This window comes from Mus pahari, chromosome 3 (assembly GCF_900095145.1).
Source record: "Mus pahari chromosome 3, PAHARI_EIJ_v1.1, whole genome shotgun sequence".
Classification (NCBI taxonomy): domain Eukaryota; kingdom Metazoa; phylum Chordata; class Mammalia; order Rodentia; family Muridae; genus Mus; species Mus pahari.
In genome coordinates, this window is record NC_034592.1 from 36,254,498 (window position 1) to 36,278,288 (window position 23,791).

The 23,791-nt window shown below is 36.1% G+C and overlaps 2 protein-coding genes across 3 annotated transcripts in view; both read left to right on the top strand.

The window, feature by feature from the left end:
- The window catches only part of Epc2 (enhancer of polycomb homolog 2), a 90,712-nt gene that overhangs the window by 53,058 nt on the left and 13,863 nt on the right, over positions 1–23,791 (top strand). The window contains exons 4-10 of one of the 2 annotated variants that reach the window (XM_021192472.2): positions 8,555–8,761; positions 14,786–14,934; positions 15,934–16,066; positions 17,970–18,161; positions 21,354–21,443; positions 22,645–22,793; positions 22,894–23,237. In XM_021192472.2, the coding sequence (XP_021048131.1) occupies positions 8,555–8,761; positions 14,786–14,934; positions 15,934–16,066; positions 17,970–18,161; positions 21,354–21,443; positions 22,645–22,793; positions 22,894–23,237 (1,264 nt within the window). The remainder of the gene's footprint in view (positions 1–8,554; positions 8,762–14,785; positions 14,935–15,933; positions 16,067–17,969; positions 18,162–21,353; positions 21,444–22,644; positions 22,794–22,893; positions 23,238–23,791) is intronic. The other variant, XM_029536143.1, reaches the window with a different exon arrangement.
- On the top strand, positions 10,800–11,269 carry LOC110317755 (60S ribosomal protein L35a). The gene has a single exon (XM_021192473.2). It carries the CDS (start codon positions 10,881–10,883, stop codon positions 11,211–11,213), a length of 333 nt encoding a protein of 110 aa, XP_021048132.1. The 5' UTR covers positions 10,800–10,880; the 3' UTR covers positions 11,214–11,269.

Sequence of the window (23,791 nt, forward strand, 5' to 3'; positions counted from 1 at the left end):
CCTTCTCCTCTCCCTCCCCCTTTCTACTCCCAACCTCCTCTCTCCCTCTCCCTTTCTCTCAGCATCCTAGAATTTCTATTTAAACAAAATACTTCATAATTTTCTTGAATAGGAGCTTAGAGAATACTGTTGTGACTTATTCCCACGTGGGTAAAAATATAATGTCATAATGCCTTGGTCCTTTGCATAGTTACTGTATTTTTGATATTTCAGTAACTAATTTTATTTAATTGGGTATCTGAAGTAGTTATCTTAAATCTTGTTTTCAGTTGCCTAAATTTATACAAGTTTCTATTATTTTTAATGAATTTTAACTTTAATAACATATATTATAGTGTTGTTATATGAAACTATTCACAAAGTAATTGAGAATTTTCTTTAGTAAACTGTTCCAAAATTTCACAAGGAATTTGAAATAATAACTATCTTTTTAGAAAAAAATTAGACATCACATGTCAGGAGGCTTTTGTCTAGAATTATTCTGCAGAAAAATAACTAGGTGGCTGGGAATGTCGCTCAGTGGTGAAGCTCCTACTTAACATGTGTAAGACCTGGTGGCCTCTCCCATGTACCACAGAAACTCAAAGAGAGAGACATTTAACTGTAAGATAGAGTATAATACAGACATTAAAAATGACTCTAAATGGTGACTAATATCATGAATATTGTTTATGTTTCTGATTTTGAAAACAGGATACAGATTTAGAAAATATTGGTTTGTTTAAAACATACTTGCATATATGCATTAGGAAAAAAGATAACAAAATGCTGACAATGGTTGTATTTGGATGTGGAGATTGGGGGATTTTTGTACTCCTTATGCTGTTTCTGTCTTGCAAGCTTGCTATAATAAAGGATGTGTTATTACATGATTAGATTTTTAAATAAACTTTTTAAAATTACTTTTGGTGTACCTGTGTGGTATATGAATGTACTAATTACTCATAAGGAATTTAGGGATATAACAAAATCACAAACAAAATATATAATAGATTCTTAATTTTTTTTTTTTTTTACCAGTTTATAAAAATCAGTTTCCTCTACAACTTAAATTCTTTAAGTTTCTAAGGTCATGGTTCACAACCTGTGGGTTGTGACCCTTTGGGATCATCACATATCGGATATTTAATATTACAATTCTAACAGCAGCAAAATTACAGTTATGAATAATCAACAAAGATGATTTTATGGTTGGTGAACTGTATTAAAGGGGCACAGCATTAGGAAGGTTCAGAACTGCTGGTATTAGCAGCTCTTCAGAACATTTTCAAAGCTTTTCCATTGGAAAATTACTTAGCTATACTGTTAGCCAGTCTACCCTTTGTCTTGATAGAAAATAATACCCAGTGTTCTATCAAAAGAAGCATACTTTGGGGCTGAGGCTAAAACTCAGTTAAGAAAGTACTTACCAAGCCTGGAATTTGATTCCTAGCATAGTCATGCAACCATGCTTGGTGGCATGTGCTTGTAATCCCAGTTCTTCAGAGGTAGTCAGAAGTATTACAGACAGATTCATCAGTTGACAGCATGACAAATTTAAGATCAGCCTGGGAAACATAGCCCATGTTTTAAAGTATTAAGCCTACTAATATTTTAGATATCTTTTTTTGATATCATTTTTATTAGATTTTTTTTCTTCATTATCACATCAGGATTCATTGGATTTGTGCGCACAATTGTCCTTAGTTTATATCCACAGGTATCAAATAGTTTCTGGGATCCTTTTATATACAGATGTTCCCAGCAAATTTGCTGAGCTAATCTTTTGGAATTTATTCTATTTTCCGTAATGGCTTAGAAACTCACTTGGTATGGCTGAGATCCTACATCAAAAGTCTTCTATTCTGTTTAGTGCCTTACTCTCTCAGTGTCTAGGCAAACAAATAGTTGATAGCACTGAATGAGACAGATGACAGCTTCTTCAAGTAGGAACAGGATAAACAAGGCACACGCACCTGGCGGTTCACTGTGCACAGCAGCTCAGTGCCATCTTGTTTTCTCTCTGCTTAGGAATGCGATTCTGGGCCTTCAAAGGAGTCGCTGAGCAGAGTACTTGACAGCACCTACTTAAAAGCAGAGAAGCAATGGCAGAAGTGTTATCAAAGGACTGTGATAAGATCCTGTTACCAGAACTAAGAGTTTCCAGACCCCAAAGAGCCATCTGTCCTCCTAACTCCCTGCTCTGTTAATTCATGGATCTCTTGTTTTTCCTTTTGGGGGCTCGCATAGGCTCACAGGGCAAAGGATTGAGTTTATTAGGTTGGTGGAGGAAAAACTTTAAAAGACCGGCAAGATTTTTGCTCCTGTTCTGGAGATCCTATCAGTGAAATCGTTTTTGAAAACTGTTACCAAATGCTGTGGTTAGTTTCAGTCTATCATCTATGGCTTATTTCTGTGTTCTCCTACCTTCTCCCTCTATAGTGCTGGACATTGATCCCAGGGCCTTCCTTGTATATTCTAAAAATTCCACTGCTGCTGAGCTGGCTGTCCTCTGTATTTTACAACTGTCTCTGGTGTTCTTCTTAAACAGTTTTGTCCCTCTGGTTTTATTTCCCTGAACTGCTTCTGTTTTCTTGTTTGTTTTTATTTCTTTGAGGCAAGGCCTCGCCTCATCTCTCAGGCTGTGGAGTTGGCCTCAGGCCTCTTGAGTGCTGGCAGTATAGCTGACTTGGTGGAATTCCATTCTCAGTGTTCTTACCTGCATTTGGGGTAGTGTCACCTCACTGCTGGCTCTAATGGATAGAATAAGCCATGGACCTCTGTGCCCATGACCTCTTTGAGATGCTTTCCCCTTTTCTGATAGAACTAACCTCTTTGCATCTTCACCAAGACCCCTCAAGCTGAACACTTCTAAGACTGGAATTACCCTTTCATTCTGGGTGGTCCTAACATGTCTTTGCAGAGATTGTACAAACTCATCTCTCTTTTTTAAAATCTTTTCAGTCATGACAGCTATTTCCCATGCCAGAACTTAGATTTTTACCTCATACTGGAAAGAGGGAAGTGGTAGGACCATTTTCTTAACCACTTGACAAAATTGGACGTGGATGATAGTTTGGATAAAAGTATTAAAGATAGCAGTGATTGAGTCTAGGTTAAAAAGACACAGGTGTTCTTTGAAACAGTTTATACTTGCAAGCTTCTTTATACATTTGCAATGTTTTCTAAGGGAAAATGGTTTTTGGTGTTTTGTTGTAGGGCTTTGATTTTTTTTTGTTTGTTTGTTTTGAGTTGTTTATTTGCCACAAGCTACTGTAAGTTGTGCTCTCTTTCCCTGATTTTCCTTTCAGTATGAATACCTTAATAAAATACTTTCTAAAAACAGAAGTTTTCTCTTCTCTCTCTTTTCACATAGATGATATATTTATTCACACTGCTTTTCACCTAGCACACATTCCCATAAAAAGACTACTGCTTGCCCGCCAGCATCCCTGCCCTGAACAGAATGCTTCTAATAATATGTGGGGAAAACAGACACCCATCACCCATAAATTGTGAAATTTTCCTCCCTTCCTACTTCCATACCTCCTTTTATCTTCTCACAGAGGCAGATTCCCAGTCCTTCCTGATTTGCGTGTGTAACTACATACTTCAGTATTTCAGTTTTACTTATCTTTCATCACATTTCTTAAGTCTTTGTCTTCTCAAAGAAGTGTCCAAAGGTCTTTGTTCCCAAGAGAATCTTTTCTTTTCATCTCATCTTTCTCAACAAACTACCATCTTGCCTCTCCCTTTTGAAAATTTAAATTTTCAAAAGATATGAAATAACTTGCTGCTTCCTACATTTCCCATAGGCTTTTACTCATAACCGACTAAGTTGGATACTCCCACGTTCTTACTCGCCTCCAGATTGCTACCCAAAAACCTCTTTCAACCCATGTTCACCTCAGTCTCCCTGTGTTAGGTGATGTTGCCCACATTTGATGATTTTCTTTTTCCTCTTTTTCCATTGCCCTTTTCCTCATGTGTTAACACTCATTTGATGTTCTGACCTCAGCCTTTACTCTTGTATGACTTAAGCTACCAGTAGCCTCGTGCTGGTCCTCCAACGCTGTGTCCACCTGCTGAGCTCCAGGCAGGGTTTCTCTAGAGCATCTCTGACAGGGCAGCAGAATTTTCAGGTTCATCATCTTCAGACCCCTTGTCAATTCGACAGCTCTCCTTTTCTTTCTTAAGGCCATCTTCTTTCATTTGACTGACTATTCTGGTACTCATAATCATCCTCAGCCAATGTACCCTAAATGAAACTAGTGCTTTCATTCTGAAGTGTTGTGCTGTCTCTTCTGCCTCTTCCATTTTTATTGTCTCTCATCTGAACTCCTGTACTCCTAGAAGCTATTTCATTAATAACACCCCTTCTTTAAGAAGGAGGAAAAAGTGTCAGTCTTCCACCTGACTCCAAGTGCTTGACTTCTCTCTGGTTCCCTAATGCATGCCCTGTCCTTTACATAGCTCTTCACTGTTTCCTTTGCCTAAAAGGCCTAGTCTACATTCCTAATACTGTGGTTTTAGTGAGCAGTAGTCTACATGCAAGTGTGATGATTCTTTACTAAACATTTCGCACTTGCTCAGCGTCCACCATCTGCACAGCCACATGTGAAGTAGTGAAAAAGCAGCCACATTCGCTTCTGCCCTGCCCCGTCTCCTCGCCAGGGTCAACCGTTCTATTTTTCTGGTGCTAGATTCCTGCCAGAATCTATGAGGTTAGAAATAGAAGGGGAGCTAGAACTTTGGGGTCTTTCTGGGCATCCTGATAGTTAAATAGTTCTTTTTCAAGAGAAATAATATTGATAAAGGACCATTTTGTATTCTAGTCTTCATTATGGCTGTCAAAAAGTACAGTTTTTAAATAGTCAAACTGAATGCTGTGATATGTTTAGTGCATGTATGTTATTAAGTCGATGAAAGACAATCTAATTTAAAAATATTCTAGATTTTTAAAATTGAATGAGCAAGAATATTTTTGCTTGCATGTTTGCGCATCATGTCCATGCCAGGTGCCTGCAGAGATAAAAAGAGGATGTTGGCTCACCTGGAACTGGAGTTAGGGGTGGTTGTGAGCCACATGTCAGTGCTGGGAAACAAACTAAGGTTCTCAGCCGAGCAACTCATGCTAACTGCAGAGCCATTGCTCCAGCCCCCAGGTAATCTAACTTTTAAAGCAACTCGCTCAAATTTAGTGTTTATGTTTTCCATTACAGCTCAAAGTGTTTTAAAGATTTGTTTTAACTTTGTGTTGCTGGAAAACCAGAGTGTTTTTTTACACAATCCTGCGGTTTCAACACATCAGCAATCTTATCAGTATATGGCTAGAAAAAAGTTCCTAAATGAAACTATAGTGAAAGCTTTGAATGAAAGAATGGATTACAAAGATTTTTCTTAAGTAGTTAACTCAAATGAGCAGCAGATAAGTGGAATAGTACAATTTGTTTGCTTGCTTGCTTGGCTAGTTGATTTTGTTTTGTTTGTTTTGTTTTGAGTCAGGGTCTCATGTAGACCAGCCTCACCTGAAGCTCCTAATCTCCATGCCTCTACCTCCCAATTGATGAGGTTACAAGTGTTTCTCACTACACCTGGAAGTGATATGAATTTTAATAGGTTAGCTTTGGTTCTTTATGAAGAAGAAAAGTATTTTGTTATTTAGCTGTGGTATTAATAGGCTTCGAATTGAAATAGAACTCTTTTCATTTGGACACATGTCCTTTGAAAAATAGTACATGTCTGACATTACAGTGCTTTCTTGATGAACCTGTCTCTGAGACTGGGATTCTGTCAAAGCTTCATTACCATAGTTTGAAGACCTCTGAAAAAATAATGCTTTTTCCTCAACTTAATATGTGTAGAATACTCAATATGCTACAGTGTATATTTCTATTTAATTAAATGGTGATATTTTTTCCTCACATTGGCTTTTTATAATTGTGTGGCACTGTAAATTACAAGTGATTTAATAAGTAAAAATGTTTCTTATGTTACCTGTATAAAATCATGACACTACACACTATATCTATTTTAAACTGAATACAGTTATTCATTCTTAGCAGAAAGTGAAAAAGTATCAATTAACACTTTAAATTTAATGTGAATGATTAGTTATTTGGAAACCACTAGATTTGAAAGAAGAGAGGTAAGACAAAGAGGACCTATAAGCAGTCGCCCTCACAGATGCATACTTCACCAGATGAAGCGCCTCCGTGCTCCGCTGTGTCTGACTACAGCAGTACTCTGGTCAGAAGTCCCCACATTCCCTTTCAGTGTTATTTGTCTTGGTGTCCACTTTGTCAGTGTCTTTAGCCAGAGAATTTATCTTAGTTTATTTTCTCTTTTTTCTACAATCTATGCACTAATGGAGCTGATACTTTCTTTTTGCCTAATTGATATTTTTTAAAACCTTTAACTTTCCATTATAATTTATTTATTCAACATATATTGAAATTGCAAGGCCTTGGGTTTTGTCTGTCAGCAAAATAAATGGTCCTTAGTACTATAGAACTTGTAACGGTCTTGAAGAGAAGCCCAATGGAGTTTTCTCCCTGCCTGTCATGCCCAGATGACCGGAGAGCCCAGAGCTGTTTCAGAAGTAACACTTTTACTGCAGACCATTTTGCCAGTTCACTACTGGCTTCCACTGCTTTTCAGTGAGTGAAATGCATGTTGAGTGACAGGTTTTTTTTTTTTTAAAACTTAGTACAGAGTGGTAGATAAGGCCCAGCACTGTCCTGCCTAGCTATAATCCCAGCAGTGAGAAGGCCGAGGCAGAATTGTGATCCAGGACTACAGTAGAGCAATTCCTGTATGCATGAACAAACAAATACAGAAGTATCATGGGTTGCCATTTTATAGATGTTTGGAAACTGTAATTGAAATTTTAAAATATCAGAATGTTTAACCATAAATTGTATATATATTAAATTATTGTAATGTCGAATATTTTAAAAGGTAAAAAGAAATTATAAGCTGGAGCAAAGAGCATGAGAAAAAGAGAGATTTTAAGATTCCATTAGAGGGTCAGGGAGATACCTACCTAGCAGGTAAAAGCAACAACAAGCCTGATGGCCTGAGTTTAGGTCTCAGAACTTGTATAAAAAGTCAGATGCAATGGCATAAGTCTGTAATCCTACAGTAGAGTCATAGAATGGCTAGCAGAGATAGGAGAATCACCTTAAAGCCCCCATGCTAGTTACCCTACAGTTGACAGTGCAGCAGCAGAAACAAGAGACCCTGCCACAGCAAGAACCTATTCCTGAAGGTCGTCTGCCTCCACACGGGAGCATTTACATACATGCATACAAATTAAATAAGCATAGTTTTAAATATAGCTTTAAGAAAATATGTTTAAAAATACCAGTCCTTTTTTATCCTCAGCTGACGGTCATGTGGACTAGAATACATGGGCTGAGTTAGCAGTATATTCTTTTCCTTGTAGGAATTACATATAAAAGTAAAGTCACTATGCAGGCTGGCTTAGTGCTAGAAAATTCTTGTTGTCAACACTGGTTCAAGATACTGTCAACTCTCTGACAGATGCTTTCCATAAGAGCTCTGACATAGGCATTAGTGGGCTTACTTCTCCTTTATGGATTCAGCAGGTAAAATATTTATATAACTGAAAATAAGATGTATAAAAATGTCCTTAATTGTATGCATTGCCTTACTCCTTGAGAAGATTGGGTCACTCAACTGGCTTTTTAGTGGGGTGTAAATGGAGGTGTCAGTTACTTATAATGAACTCTAAATTAGAAAAAGATCAAGTCTGGAAAACCTACCAGAAGTAATCTAGCAAGGTTGTAATGGTTTAACTGGATGTAGCTTGACAGTGTTTACTATCATTAATTGTTTGAAAACAGTGATGCTGGTGACCTCCTGAGAGCCTACTCTTCTGTGATCTTTGGACCATGTGGTGACAGTATTTGTTTAGCCTGCCTTATTTAGCACAATTAGGTTAGACTTCCAGTTGGAGCAATAAGAAAGGGCCACCAAATTATAAATAGACCAATTAATTAACGCCAGTACCATAGGCTTGGGAAATCCAGTGATCACATTTATTCTGTAAACTTATGTCAACACAGGAACTCACATGAGCTTACATGCATGTGTTCCAGAGGTTGGCTTTCTCAGTAACTTTCCACCTTACTTTTTGAGTTGTAGTTCCTCACTGAACCTGGAGTTTGCTGACTGAACTGGACAAGCCAGCCATCAATATGCAAGAGTCCTTTGTCACCACTTCCTTGCACACTTTTTTTATGTGGGTGTCAGTGCCTGACATCAGGTCCTCATGCTTACAAGGCCAGCACATTTCTAATTAAGCCATCTACCTAGCTCCTTATCAGATGTTTTAAGTAGTGGAACTACTGCCTTCTGGACAAAATATGAATTTTTAAAATAACATCCCAGTTTAAGAGACTTTTGTTAGGTTGTATAGACTTCCATCTTCCCCTGCTGTCACACTATCTAATTGTGATTATGTCGGTGGGTCACGTTTTCTGTGATTGCTGTAGATCCTGATCTCTTTCTCAGATGTTTCCATTGGTGACATCTTGTGCTTTCTATTTAGCTTGTAACACTTCAAGAAGCAAAGCTGCTGCTAAATGAAGATGATTACCTTATTAAAGCTGTATATGACTACTGGGTGAGAAAACGGAAGAACTGCAGGGGGCCATCCCTCATCCCCCAGATTAAGCAAGAGAAAAGAGATGGCTCTACCAACAATGATCCTTATGTTGCCTTTCGGAGGAGAACAGAGAAAATGCAGACTCGGAAGGTAATGTCCTATTGTAATTTAACCAACTGTAGCTTGATAGTGTTTACTGCCATTTATTATTTGAACATAGTGACATTGATGACCTGACCTTTTGAGCACATGTTGGCAGTATTTGTTTAGCCTGCCTTAGCAGTCTGACCACAATTAGTTTAGACTTCCAGTTAGAGCAATAGGAAGAGTTTCTTGTGCTTAGAACTTCCAGGTTTTGAGTTCCTCACTAAACTGTGTATGTATTCATGAGTCACTTCTATTTGGAAAGTTAGGAATTTGAACACTAATTATCCTCATTGGAGGCTTAAGAATTTTGAAATGATATTCTAATTCCTGCAAATGAGAATAGGTCTTGCTGCCTATAAGTTTATGGGGTAGGAAGTATGGAAGAGTCGTTCTGCCAGCCCCCAAGAGCAACAGTAGTGTGGGTTTGTTTGTTTGTTGTTTGTTTGTTTGTTCAGCTCATTTTTTTAGTTGTTAGTTGTGTCAGATTTCAAATTGACAGATATGTCCCCATCTGAAATTCAAAACTGTGAACCAGAATTTAAGAGAAATAGAATTTTGTATTGTGGAATGATATGTATGATATAAAATAAAAATGAAAATACTGTTTCAGGGTGTTATTCACCGCCTTGTATTTCTCATAAGAAACAGTAAATACTACTCATGGTAACATATTCTCTTAGCATCACAAGGAATTAGGAACACATATTTAAATACTGAAGAATTGTAATTTGGAACAAAGCATCTTCTATGGATTCTAGTTTCTCCTAATGTTGAAAGCTTGTCTCTGACAGCTGTTAATATAACAGCTGTGAAGTATAGCAGATGCAGGCATTGTGTATTTTAGGAAAAAATCTCCTACTGGTTAATAACTAGGAATTTTTTGTATGAGTCTTTATTATTTTCCTAAACATCAGAGGACAAATTTTCCAAAAATATATGACTGCCACTATCATAGTGCTCAGTTTAGCACTCCAGTCTTAGCTAAGGAGATGTAGGGATTCTGGAGATGTAACATTTTAATTAGAAAAGACTAAGATAAACTAGGTTTATGAGCACAGTTAAGCTTTGCTTGCGTGGAGACTGTCAAGATGCAGAGAGAGAATTGTCGGCATTGGTAATCTGAACTATCAGCTGCTTTTTAAAAGCAGTGTCATCAATTGGATTACATTCAGATATGACTCTTTATAATCTTTGCTGGAGGAAAGAAGTATTGTGCTTTTAGTGGGTAAATGTGAAAAATTGATATTTATTTGCATGTAAGTAACATCCTGGATATAAAATTTTACTTTATTCTTTTTTAGCAGTATATTGTGAGAACTACTAGTAACTGTTTCTTAAAGTAGGTGTGTCACCACTCCATGATCACCAATAGCAGTTTCTCCTAAAGGTGCTTCTCACCTTTTCCTACGTTACTTTCATTTTCCTCACAGTCAGGATACTACTACATTTCCTTTTCAGTGCTCTTTGCTTTTTATTCTTCTCAGTTGTAGACCAAATGGATTATCCCTGCCATGCACTGTGTGCTATTAACAAATGTTTATTGTGTTTCAAAATTAGAAGGATGGGAAAGTGTTCCTCAGGTACTAGGAAAAGAGGAGGTAGGCAGGATGGAGCATGCAGGGATGCTGCTGCTGGTAACAAGGCCCTGGTTCCTTTTTTGCATCATTAAACTTAAAAACACAGCTTATGAAAAGAACAAAAGGACTACTGACATGTTTACATGACAGTCTAGAACTTAGCTATAACTCACTGAACTAAAATTAATTTGGGTATTAATAAGAACTTTAGGACTTTTTATACCAGATGATCTTATCTAAATGCACTAGTTAGAAAATCCTAATCAGCATGTGTTTTAATATGCTAATTACATAGATACAGTCTTATTTATTGCTTGTGCCATCTGTCTTCCTCTGTTTGGCTCAAACAAAGTAATTAGGTAGGAAAGGAAACTCCCGGGTTCTCAGTTCTGCCTGTGCACATCAATCACCTGTGAATCACCTTACGTTATAAAAAGATATGCAATTACTCGAAATGGCAGTAGTTTAAAAATCATTTCCCGCTCTCTTTCCGCCATCTTGGCGCCTGTGGAGGCCTGCTGGGAACAGGACTTCTAACAGCAAGTATGTCTGGAAGGCTGTGGTGCAAGGCCATTTTTGCCGGCTACAAGAGAGGTCTCCGGAACCAGAGAGAGCACACGGCTCTTCTTAAAATTGAAGGCGTGTATGCTCGAGATGAGACGGAGTTCTACTTAGGCAAGAGATGTGCTTATGTGTATAAAGCAAAAAACAATACAGTGACTCCTGGAGGCAAACCAAACAAAACCAGAGTGATCTGGGGAAAAGTNACTCGGGCCCACGGAAACAGTGGNATGGTTCGTGCCAAATTCCGAAGCAACCTTCCTGCAAAGGCCATTGGTCACAGAATCCGTGTGATGCTGTACCCATCCCGGATTTAAACTAATGGAGAGTAAATAAATAAAAGTAGATTTGTGCTCTTGTAAAAAAAAAAAAATCATTTCCCTAGGGATTTGATGGTAGGTAGAGAAGTATAATATGACTACAGTTAGAAGGAAAGAGTTAATGCTAAGAGGCTGGAGGGATGGAGCAGTTAGGAGGACTTGCTGCTCTTAGAGAAGACCCGAGTTTGGTTCACAGCTCACAAGTACCTGTAACTTCAGCTCCAGGGTGACTCAGTACCTCTAGCTTCTGAAGACACTGTCCTCTTATACACATACCTGCACACACAGTATAATTAGATAAAACAAAAATGAGAAAGCGTTTTAAAGGAAACACAAGTTGGCCTAGAGCAGAGAGACCCTTAAAAAGGGGTAAACAGTTACAAACTGGAAAATAAGGCCATTGGAAAAGATAAGAAGTAGTGTCAGCGTAGACTTCCAGTTTTTAATGTTGATATAAATAAAGATAAACCTGGAAAATGATTCTGCTGTTCAAGAAAATAAGAATGTTGGAGCCATAGTAGTGCACAGGAGCCAACCTGAAGTTAGGTGGAAATGTTTAAGCATTAAACAATGAGTAATAAATCATAACTCATAAATTGCCCATGAACCCACACTTACATAAATGGGAGATTAAGGTTGAAATAGGGCACACTTAAAAGTTTTTAAGTCAGCACTTAGAGTGCCAGGTTTCACCTGTGTCTGCACTGTCCTCCATCCCCTGGCCTCTCCTCCACGTGCTGGTCTTCTCACATCTCCCTCTACTCAGGATCATTTCTGTGGTAGTTGGACTAAAACCTGTAGCCTGAGTTTAATCATGGAAACCCATCAGTGAAACTCAGGTGGAAAAATACCCTACTATAAAATAAAGTGACTATTGTCCATTTAAAAAAAGGAAAGTCACAAAGTCATGGAGATCACAGAAAAATAGAACTTGATACCCTGTATTTCGTGTATTTATACCCCTTTCCAAGATCTATTTATCCTCTTTCTGTTTTCAAGACCATAAATATACACATCTCTGCACACACAAATATAAATCAGGATTCTACACCTGGAAAAAAGTGTGGTATTTGTCTGAGTGTTAGCTTATTTTGTTCAATGTAATGATCTAAATTTTATCTGTTTTTTAAAATATAATCTCATTTTTATAGCTGAAAATTTCCACTGTGTGTGTGTGTGTGTGTGTGTTTTCTTTATTCATTCATTACTTCTTTTTGGTTAGATATCAAACTTAAAAATATCAATAGAAACAGAGTTTAAACTTTACCAATTGGCAGCTATGATACTAATAATTATTTCAAGTGAAAGAATCGTTGAACATTAAACTTATGAGGAATTTTAATGACAAACTAAATATATAATTCTACAGCATTCTAGGTTAATTTAAAGGGAAAGTAATATATTAGTGGGTAAGCCCAGCAGTCACCATCCTGAGTAGTCGGCATAATAGGACAAGTAGTGTTCTCTCACGCTTGACAGGATGTGAGGCAGACTCAGGGTCATTTCTGTAGTAATGGAACCAAAACACAGAACCTGAGGTTAATCGTGCTAAAGCATCAGTACACTCAATTGAAGAATACACTACAAAAATAAAGATTTTAGGTTTTTAAAAAGGTAAAGTCATGATGCTCACAAAAAAAAAAACCAACTTTTTTTAAAAATGGAGTATTAGAAACATGACAACTAGAAACAATTTTTAATCTTGAGTCAGATTTGTAAAAAACATTAATTTTGAAAATAAAAATACTATTTTACTAATATTTCATTGGTCTTAGTTTCTAGAATTTGATCTTTGTGTTTACCTTGAGTGTATGAAAACAATTTTTTTTATAAAAGCAGATTAGAATATTTAGAGACATACATTCATCTCAAATTTTGAAAATACTGCCAGTACTATGAACATCTGTATACATAACTAGAAATAAAAAACTAAACTTGAAACCTTTGGGGATCTGGTTAAACATCCACGGCATTTGTGTTGTTTTTGTATGTCAGAAATTGTTTTTAAATAATGTTTTGAAGACACATTAAAAATTACTGTTTTTTAATAATTATAAAAATAATAAATTGTTTTATAATAATTATAAAACAGTAATAAACAATGTTGGACACAGTGGAGAAAGAAAAAGGTTGGGAATGTAATGGAGCCTTTAGAGTTTCTGGTGGACTTTAGAATGTCATTCCACTTATAGGTGAATATGGCCTCAAAGGAATGTTCATCTTTTGACTTTAGTGCCTCTTACATGTGCTGGTGTGTGTGTGTGTGTGTGTGTGTGCTCACATGTCCAGAAAACATACATAACATTAGCAGTATAGCAGGCACTTGCATGCTCTTGATCATGTTAGTTTTTGTCGTTCCCCAGAACTGCTTAGTGCAGTGCTCTGTATCTCTCTTTTGTCAGAGTGCTAGCCAGGGAGAGGGGAGAAAGAAAAGTTTGTTTTGGTAAAATCAGACAAACTGTTAGCATTGTAAAATACTCCATATGTAATACTATAAAGGAATATGGTTTACAGTATTTTCATTGATGATTATTTTCCAAGTGCAAGAAAGTGTATACAAAAAGAAAATGTAAAACTCAAGGTTTTCATTTTTTTGTTTTTATTTTCATTCATAATCTTGTATTTATGAAATCTTTGACTTTTTTAGGTTCTTTCTAATTCTATATTCAGTTGTTAACTCAAGAATGAAAAGATTGCTTAAGTAAAGTTTTTATGAAAATTGACTAGTGTTAGAGGTCTATGTTTAAATAAGACCTCTGTGGGGCATTTGACTTATTGTGTACATCATTGATGATTTTATATCCTCATGAATGCTGCTTTTTACAATGAAGCCAACTCTTAGTTGAAGTGATGTTTTATTTTTACAAGTAAGAAGTTAACAGTATTCTGAAGCCCATAGTTTTTGCTAGATCTCTTTCATCCCCTGCAATGAGGTATACATGGAAGTCTTTCCTTTAATTTAGATTTTTTTTATTGGTTATTTTTATTTATTTACATTTCAAATGTCCCTCTTCCAGGTTTCCCCTCCACAACCCCCCACTCCAGCCCCCTCCCCCTGCCTCTATGAGGGTACGAGAATCTCATTTCTTGAGGTGCTCGATGTACTGTTTTCAGTCTTCTGAGTTGCTAGAGGTGAAGTTCAGTCTTGATTATATTTAAACCTTTTAGCTCCCACTTATAGACTTGGATGGATATATATTTAGGCACTCATTTGGGCTATTTTTTAGGTACCTTGATCTTGGTAGAACTATTTTTTATCATTGGGTAACACATTACTGCAATAGAAAGACTTTATAATTTTTGTATACTAGGTTTAGGTGGATTTTTTTTTTCTTTTTTTTTCACATTTAAATTACTCTTTCTGGGCCAATAGCTTCAGCATTATCCCCTAAACATTGGCTTGTACTTAAATTTTCACAGATACACAGATGAGTTCTTATGGAGTTGCTATTTGCATAGTTTTTGTGTTACTCATTTAAAACATATAGGATAACTGAGATTTAGTCAGATCTTGTTAAATAAAAGATAAATAAATTCATTATTCTCTAAAATTGTCATTATTTCTAAAGAACCGTAAGAATGATGAAGCTTCTTATGAGAAGATGCTGAAGCTGAGGCGGGAGTTCAGCAGAGCCATAACAATTTTGGAAATGATTAAGAGAAGAGAAAAAACCAAACGGGAATTATTGCACTTAACACTGGAAGTTGTGGAAAAAAGGTAACATTGCTACTCTTTCATACTACGAAGGCTGAGTTAGCCAGGTTTTGTGACAGTGGATATTGATTGTCTAGAAGAATTTCGTTTCTACCTTTTTAAGATTTGTAGTTACTAGTTGTTTTTAAAATTAGATTGTTATGGATTTGAATTGCATTGAAGTAGGAGGTATTTTGATATAGAGCAGTATAGTTCTCAGTTTTCCTAATGCTGCTTGCTATCCTTTAACACACTTGCTCATTGCTGTGGTGACCCCAGACCATAAAAGTATATCGTTGGTACTTTATAACTGTAATTTTGCTACTATTATGAATCATGATGTAAATAATTCATAGGCAAGATATATGATATGACCCAAAGGGTTACACCCCATACATTGGTATAGAGAATTGATTGTTTTAGATATTGGCAGAATCATTGGACTTTTCTTAATGAAACCTAAGGATTATCTTGCCTATTTGTCTCTATTACTTTTTCTTGAACACTAAAGGAAATGAATGGTTGGACAGCAAAATTCCTCATTCTTCAGAATTATGATCTATGAAGTATTTTCCTGCATAATTAAATAGACTAAAGTTCTGTTAGGTTTTAGGGTATTTTTTGTTATTGCTGAAATAACCATTCAAAGCAATATTCCTGGTTCTTGATAAAACACATTATGTGATTAATTTATGTATTGTATACCTTAGGCATTGTTAAAGTTTCTTGTTTATTGTGTTTTTAACTGTATCTCAAATATGAACTGTTTTGTTTTTGTAACATTTCTCTTAACAATAATTTGATATTCTAAAGCTAGGCTTGGTGTTACATGTTCAGCAGGAGGATCAGGAGTTGAGTCTACTTTGATGGCACCTGGCTGGACCCTTGAGACCCTGTCTCACCCCACAGAATTGATAACTCTACTTTGCTGATTCATTTACTTAAAATGTCATTGTTTTGAATATATTTTTCTTTTTTTATTAAACTTTGCTTTATTTTCTTATACTTTATTGTCTTTTGAAGATATCATTTGGGAGACTATGGGGGTGAAATCCTTAATGAAGTGAAAGTTAATAGATCGGAAAAAGAGTTATATGCCAGTCCAGCAACTCTTCATAATGGAAACCATCACAAAGTTCAAGAATGTAAAACTAAGGTAAATATTCTTTGGAGAGCATCATGAGTGGTCATATTAATCATATAATATGGCAGTAAAGGAAGAAAATAAATAGCACTTTTTTTTTTAATGCCATCACTTTGATGGGTGTTTTTATATACATACAAACTCATTAGTCCCTCAAGAACTCTACCTCTGTGACTTCTAGATCATAAGAATTAAGTGTTAGATTCACAGTTTGAGTTCATGTCTACCAAAGTGGATTGTTTTTAATGTGCTGTCTGCTTCTCTAGAAAACAAGGTCATTGCCAGAACCAGTATTTGCCAGTTCCGTACCTTGATTGGCACTAGAAAGTCCTCTACTTTCTGGGTAATAGTCTATTCCAAGTGAAAGAGCTAGCCTTGGTAAACATTGTATTTCTAGCTAAAGATTTGTATTTCTTTAGTACCTATTTGCTGTATTCAAATATTACTTAATTTGGGTATTCAAAAATGTATAGAACCTTTAATTTTAAGTTTAGATTTAAATAAGAATTGATATGAAACATCTAGACAGACATTATACGTGACTTGGGGTGTTTGTGGAAAATTCATCTTTGAAAAATGTATAGTGATATTGTTCATGGGTTCAGTTTTAAACACTAAGGAAGAATGTGGAGCGGTCTGACTCCTCCTCATTCAGCTCGTGTCAGTTCAACCAGCCGGTTCTTATTAATCACAGGCATCTAGCCCACCTACCTGATTCCCTTTGAATCACACTTGTGTTGATAGCCCAAAAAAGTTACCAGCACAACAAATGTTGCTTTGAAAACTATTTTTTAATCCATTTGTATCAATCAGTGCTTTTCCCAAGAGTAAAATTACTAGGCATTCAATATAAAATTTTAACCCATAATTACTGGTAGAATTATATTGAGTCTTACTTTAGGCCTTATCTAAGTAAATAAAAGTAGTTATTATTTTTAGAGACATAGTGTTGTCTTACCCTGTGCACATAGTTACTATATTTAATTTTCACTCATTCCACCCCAAAACATGGAAAATTGCTAAGAATGTGGAGTTCCCTTTTTGATCTAATAGTTTGCCCCCTTATCCATTTCTGTCAAGCAGCTTATATTTCACTGAGTATGATCTGTCGCTCAAACTGCATTTCTGTCGTGTGCACTGTTTCTCATTCCAAGGTATTTTTAATATCTGGACTACATGAGACAATATATAACTTCCTTAATAATTTTAAACTTTCAGTATTGTTTTTACTTTGTTGCTCAGTCATTTTTTCAGCTTTTTAAAAAGTGACAATTCTTTTATTAAAAGCAATACCAATTAGTATATTAAAAAAAGCTTTGTGGAAAGAAAGGACCAAGCCCTCCCATCAGACCCTTTGCCAGATGGACTACACCGGACCCTGGGGTACTCGAGGACCGTTTGATTATTGTTCAGTCAAGGCAATAATTACATGTTGTAAACAATGAAAGTGTTTGTCTAACTTATACATTTATTTTTTTCAGAAGATTACCTCACACAGACATTTTTATAAATTGGAAATTAGTGTAGAACTAAATTAATAAGTTAGTGATCCAATTCAGTTATTTTTTAAAATAATGAATTTTGTTCACCAACACAATGTATTTAAGTAAGAATTAAATTTAAATACCTTTTAAACACGGGATGGCATGATAATAGAATAGCCTAAAAATTATAAATTAACTCTTCATAAAAAACAAACTTATCAACACCATAATTATCTTTCATTATAAATTACAGAAAGTAAATCTAAACCATGTTTCAGTTTATGACATAATAAAGTTTTCATACTTAAAACAATAATTAAAATTAACTCCTAAAGAAAAATGTATGTTTTTCAAAGAGGAGCATAGTTTTTCATGATTTCTAAAATGATTTTCATTTCTTCCTTTTGGGGGAAAATTCGTCATGTAAACAGCACCCTCATCATTTGTCTTTGAAAGAAGAGGCTTCTGATGTGGTTCGTCAAAAGAAGAAGTACCCAAAGAAGCCTAAGGCAGAGGCTGTGATAGCTCCTCAGCAGCCCACTCCTGAGACATTGCCTGTGATCAATAAGAGTGACATTAAGCAATATGACTTTCAGAGCTCAGACGAAGATGAATTTCCACAGGTGCTTGTTTGAAACTGTTTTAAACACATGTCCTCCTACTCTTTATGCTGCTGTGTTCTGCCGTGTAGCTGGCATCTTCGTCCTGATGCTGCTCTGCTCACCTGTGTTATAGAACATGTCCTACATGGTTCATAATTGCACATGTATACACACATGTATGTTGCCACTAGCTTTGTATTTACTCTTTGTTATTTTTTGTCAGCTGTAAAAATGTATTCTGTATGGGACATTAACATAGTTTTCAGGTTTTGCCTTTTATAAAAACAAACATCTTGGTCTTCTCCCTGTTTCTAACGTGGCTGTTTAGAGATAGCATTACTGAGCCCAAGATCTTAGGACTAGAAAACATTTACACATAAGTATAAATATATACCAGCAGGGTTCTTTCTTTCATATTCTACCAACATAACCTCTTTTTGATTTAGTGTAAATTTTATTTGTCAGGTAATAGCAATTTTATTTTAAAGGTTTAGAAGAGCTAATTAAATTTTTAACTTTAAAAAAACAATTCCTTGTCAACTATTCAACAGTTTCTTGACAAAGTATTTAGAATTGATTTTTTTTTTAATTCTATTTTTATCATTGTTATTTTCATGTTTATATTAAAGGGTCAGTTTTTTTTTTTTTTTTTTTTTTTTGGCCAGAGAACAGTTCCCTCTTCAAAACTTTCCATGAAGCACAAGGATAAAGTTGCATCTTTTTTATTCTTCTGCTTCAAAGGACACTCTCCTAATATATTGGATGTGGTTAATTTTTTTTTTTTTTTTTTTTTTTTTTTAGCACCTGGTCTGACACAAATCTGTTTTTCTTTTTTCTATATGACCTAAAGCATTCCAAAGAAAATACTATAACCACTTGAATCTACTAGCAGATGTGTCATATTTTAATGTTTTATTTATTTAAAGGCAATTTTCTTTTAAAAGTCAACATCGGATATACAACTTTAGGTGCAAGCCTGCTAGTGGAGCCTTTGATGGTTGCAGCCACATGAAAACCAGCTCGTAGGAATGTGCCCCCTGTGCCTGCATTAGTCTTTATCCTGTCACTTACTCTGGGTTTTTTTCCCCCAGACAATATTGCAGTGTTCATATGCATTAAAAATACACAAAAATACGCTTTATGTTACATGTTCTTAAGAACCACTCAATAAAACCAGTCAGTATATTTGTCAGAAAAACTATAAAGTTAGTCTGGGATACCTCTTTGCAGTCATGGGAAAGTCATCAGATGATCATTTTGAAGAAATGAGGAATGTAACAAATAGTGACCTATCAAGTTCTTCCAGGTAGAGAAAGCAGAAGCTGCAAGCAGAAATACAGCATAATGAAAGGGAAATGTAGCTGTTTGCTGTTGCTGGAGTCAAACAGGAGAGAGAGGGAAAGATAGCGTAAGGATGGATGGTGTAAGGAAAGTAGGCAAATGGGAAATTATTAAAAAGCCTAAGTCAGAAAATGACACAGTTAAATACATGCATTTAAAACTTAGATAAGACCTCATTCAGCATAGTTTGTCTTACATCCCTTATATATTAAGGAGTTTTCATTTTATTTTTTATAGTTAATTACATTGCCACATACATACACATTAAAATTGCATTTTACAGGTTTCCTGAGGCCTTTTTAAAAGTTTTAGACAACTTTAGTTAGTTTTTATGGTATTTTCTCATTATTGCAGACTTTTTGCCTATATGTTGGTATCACTAAATAATGTAGGTATTTAGACTGTAGTTCTAAATTCTCCCAGGAGTGGATTCCAGGACACATGGGGAGAGATAATATGTTGCTCAGTAAACAATGGACAAGGGAGTTGGTAAGCTTAAGGAAGTGTTTTAACCAAGGCTGACGAGCAGACTGTAGCTGGGAAGATGGAGAAACCCTGTCTGTCTGTACTTGTCCTTTGGTTGCTCTGTGGTGCTGCCTTTGTGTGTGCTGGAGTCCATCCTAGAGAACGATACTTGGGAAGGAGTGAGGTACTTCATGCCAGAACTTGCCAGACATCTGCATAGAGGAGCCAAACTGTAAAGTTGAGATTTCTTTGCAGTTTGAGTTTGGGAGTTGGTGCCTCAGGAAGGAGGATCAGCCCCAGCTCACTGTTCCTTTCTCCCCACGGGCTAGCGAAGGCATATTGGAACCTCAAATAAATACCTTTCTTCTGAGGTAACCCAGCTCCATGGTAGTCACCACAGTGTAGAATGAATGTGGAGGGGAAAAAAAATCCTCTAAAAAGGAATGAGATTTTTGCCTTATTAACTGCCAGGTTAGTAGGATGAGGCAGGTACTTTGTGAGGAAAGAGATGTACTGCTAAGTGAGATTGAGAGACAGTCCAAACTTAAGGACTAAGGCCTGTGTGTTGTTTAACCATTACTGTGGGCGTTACATTTATTGTTTCTCTGCTGTATCAAAGTATATTTTATCATATATATTATATCATCACTTAGCCTGTTCTGATGAAATAAAATTGTGCTCTATTGAGTCAGTTCGGTCCCAGGGATACTTTTCAGATTATATAAGGATATTTGGCTGGTAGCATCTGGTCCTGGCAAAATCCTTTTTAATGTAGCAACTCTTTAAAAGCCTTTTTACACTTTTCCTCTACTGTTGTAGTCTTAAACTTTCTCTCAGCAATCAATGTTTTTATATACTTCACTAAATTTCTGTTTCTGACTTGCTAGGTTTAAGCAGTGATTTAAGGAGCTAGAGAGATGGTTCAGTGGTTGAGTTCACTTGCTGCTCTTACAGAGGACCTGAGTGTGCTTCCAGTACCCACATGGCACCTCACAGCTTGCAGTGTCTGGTTCCAGAGAGTCCAGTGCCCACTTCTTCCTAGCATTTGACCTTATTATAGAAAGAAGGTCCAGATAAAAATTACAACTACCTATAGGTGAGGCATAATTGTCATCATCAAGCATTTATGCCTGCATTATTTATGACTATATAAATGGGGTATATAAAAACTATACTGATATGTTTAGCCTTCGTTCGAAACAGTATCAAGTGTGCTTAGATGCAAGAATAAATCTTAGAAAGGATTTTTAGCTACAGAAAATATTTATCAGTCATTTAATAGTTCAGGCAAATTAGCTACCTGCTGGATGTAGGCAAGTGTGTTTGTGATCTGCCTTTATTTTCATTCGTTATATACATTGATATGTTAACTTGGTAACTGCTAAATGGAGCACCTGTTTTGTCCAGGTACCATCTCCAGCTTCAGAACCTGAAGAAGAAAATGATCCTGATGGTCCCTGTGCTTTCAGAAGGCGGGCAGGATGCCAGTATTACGCTGTAAGAACTTTGTTTTTTGTGATATTTTTGTGAGCTGGAATTAACAGATCATTCATGTCAAGGTAACGTAGGCTCAGTCTAAAAGTGGGAAGTGCATCAATATTCCTTATGCCTCCTGTGGCATGTGAATACCAGCAGAAAAAGATGAAAGATGCCGAATTCTTTCACAGAATATTAGGATTCATTACTTAGACAACTCCTATTTTCAAAATTACTTCGTTTGGAGCTTTAATTATAGCTTTAGCAGTTGTGAAAATTAATTGCACATGTTTAAGTTGACGGCTTCTTGATATTCACTGAAGAGTGTGTGTGTGTGTGTGTGTGTGTGTGTGAGAGAGAGAGAGAGAGAGAGAGAGCGCCAATAAGTATATTTTTAAAGTTTATAGCAAAGTTGTCTGATAATTTCATCCATAAATTTCAGATACATTAGGAATCTCTTTTTGTTATTAATGTCCCATTTTAGGTGCAGTGTTTAGAGAATGGCCTTGGCGTCCCAGTGCTAAAGTTTTCTGTCAGGTATATAACTATAGAGTAGAAAAGGTAGTTTTGCCCTGTTAGCATGGTTTATGCAAACCATTTGACTGCATCATGGTATGCACAGATAGACAGCTTTTTTGAGGGCAGACTTGGTTTAGGAAGGATGGGGATTTGTTTTCAAGTTATGCTGATAGAAGGTGAGAGAACTCCTACACAAGGGGGACAGAGTGCTGAGACAGACAAACAGGATGATGCATGCAATAAAAAGGCCAAGAAACAAGCTCTGTGTTTCTTAAAAGCAAAAAAGAACACTTAAGCTTGGCCTGTGCATATGCATTCACTAAATTTTTAGTTGCCTTTAGCATCCCCTAAAAAAAGTCATTCTAGTTTATCATGTAGAAAAACTATAAATTAATAATTTTATCCCTCTCTATATAAAGAAACCTAAAACATATTCTTTAAAGGTATTTTTAAAATATTTACTAAGTGTATGTAATTTAGAGTGGGTAATTTGGATAAGGAAACTTTTTATCTAATTTGATTAGCTTTTGATTTTAATTTTTTAAATTTTAGCTAGATTAATACATTTTAGCCTCAGTTTTATAGTTTTTCATCTAAATTTTAATTGTTCTAACACGATTTGCAGTCATTTTGTTTTTATCATGATTTAACTTTTCTTCATTTCAGAATTACTCTGAGTTATCTTTTTTCTCTTTCTTTGCAGCCTCGTTTGGACCAAGCTAGTAACCATACGTGTGAAAATTCAGAGTTGGCAGACTTGGATAAGTTGAGGTATAAGCATTGTCTTACAACACTTACAGTTCCAAGAAGATGTATAGGATTTGCAAGGAGGCGAATTGGCAGAGGTGGCAGGTAAGCTGCTTTGACCTTGTAGCATTTTCTAGCTGAAAGGGAATCAGTAGAGAAAGAGTTATGTATGATATACACATGTATGTCTTATATTGCTTTACAGGGTCATTATGGACCGAATATCCACAGAGCATGACCCCGTCCTGAAACAGATAGACCCTGAGATGCTGAATGGGTTTTCAAGCTCTTCCCAAACTATAGACTTTTCTTCTAATTTCTCTCGGACCAATGCTTCCAGTAAACCTTGTGAAAATAGACTGTCTCTTTCTGAAATATTAAGCAATATCAGATCATGTCGACTACAGTGTTTCCAGCCAAGGCTACTAAATGTACAGGACATTGATAATGAAGAATGTACCTCAAGAAAACCAGGGCAGACTGTGAGCAGTAAAAGAGTTTCTGCAGCATCTGTAGCTTTATTGAACACCAGCAAGAACGGCATATCAGGTAAGCATTAAAAGGTCTGTCAGATCTCTGTTGCTGCTCTTTTCTCCTTCGTGTCCATTACCTAATAAATGAACTCATAATACATTTTGGAGACTTACTTTCCTACTTTCTATTTGGAGAATAAATTGTAGTTCAGTTTAGTTCTCAGCCTAAAAGACAGTGCCCTACTAAATGACTCGAATTTTGCGTGTGAGTGCTTTGGCAAGCGTGTGGGCCGAGCCCAGTGTTCCCTGTGAGTTTACTGCTTACTGGCTGCCTCCTGATCGTTGCTCTACAATGCTGTCTATTTCTTATGTTAAAAAATGTTCATTGACTTGGGTGGAATGTAAGCATTGCTCTTTGAGAGTTCTGTTGAAAGCCTTTCTAGAAAATGTGTGTGTGCGTGTTTTTATTTAAAGGTTGCTATTGAATAGTGATTTTCGTCAACATGCGTCTCTTTCTAGTTGAGATCAGAAATACCTTTTTCATTTTAAGAGATACTGTGCTAGATATATTAACATGTGTTTATAATGTCAACATTTGGAAGGTAGAGACAGGAAAATCAGGAGTTCAGG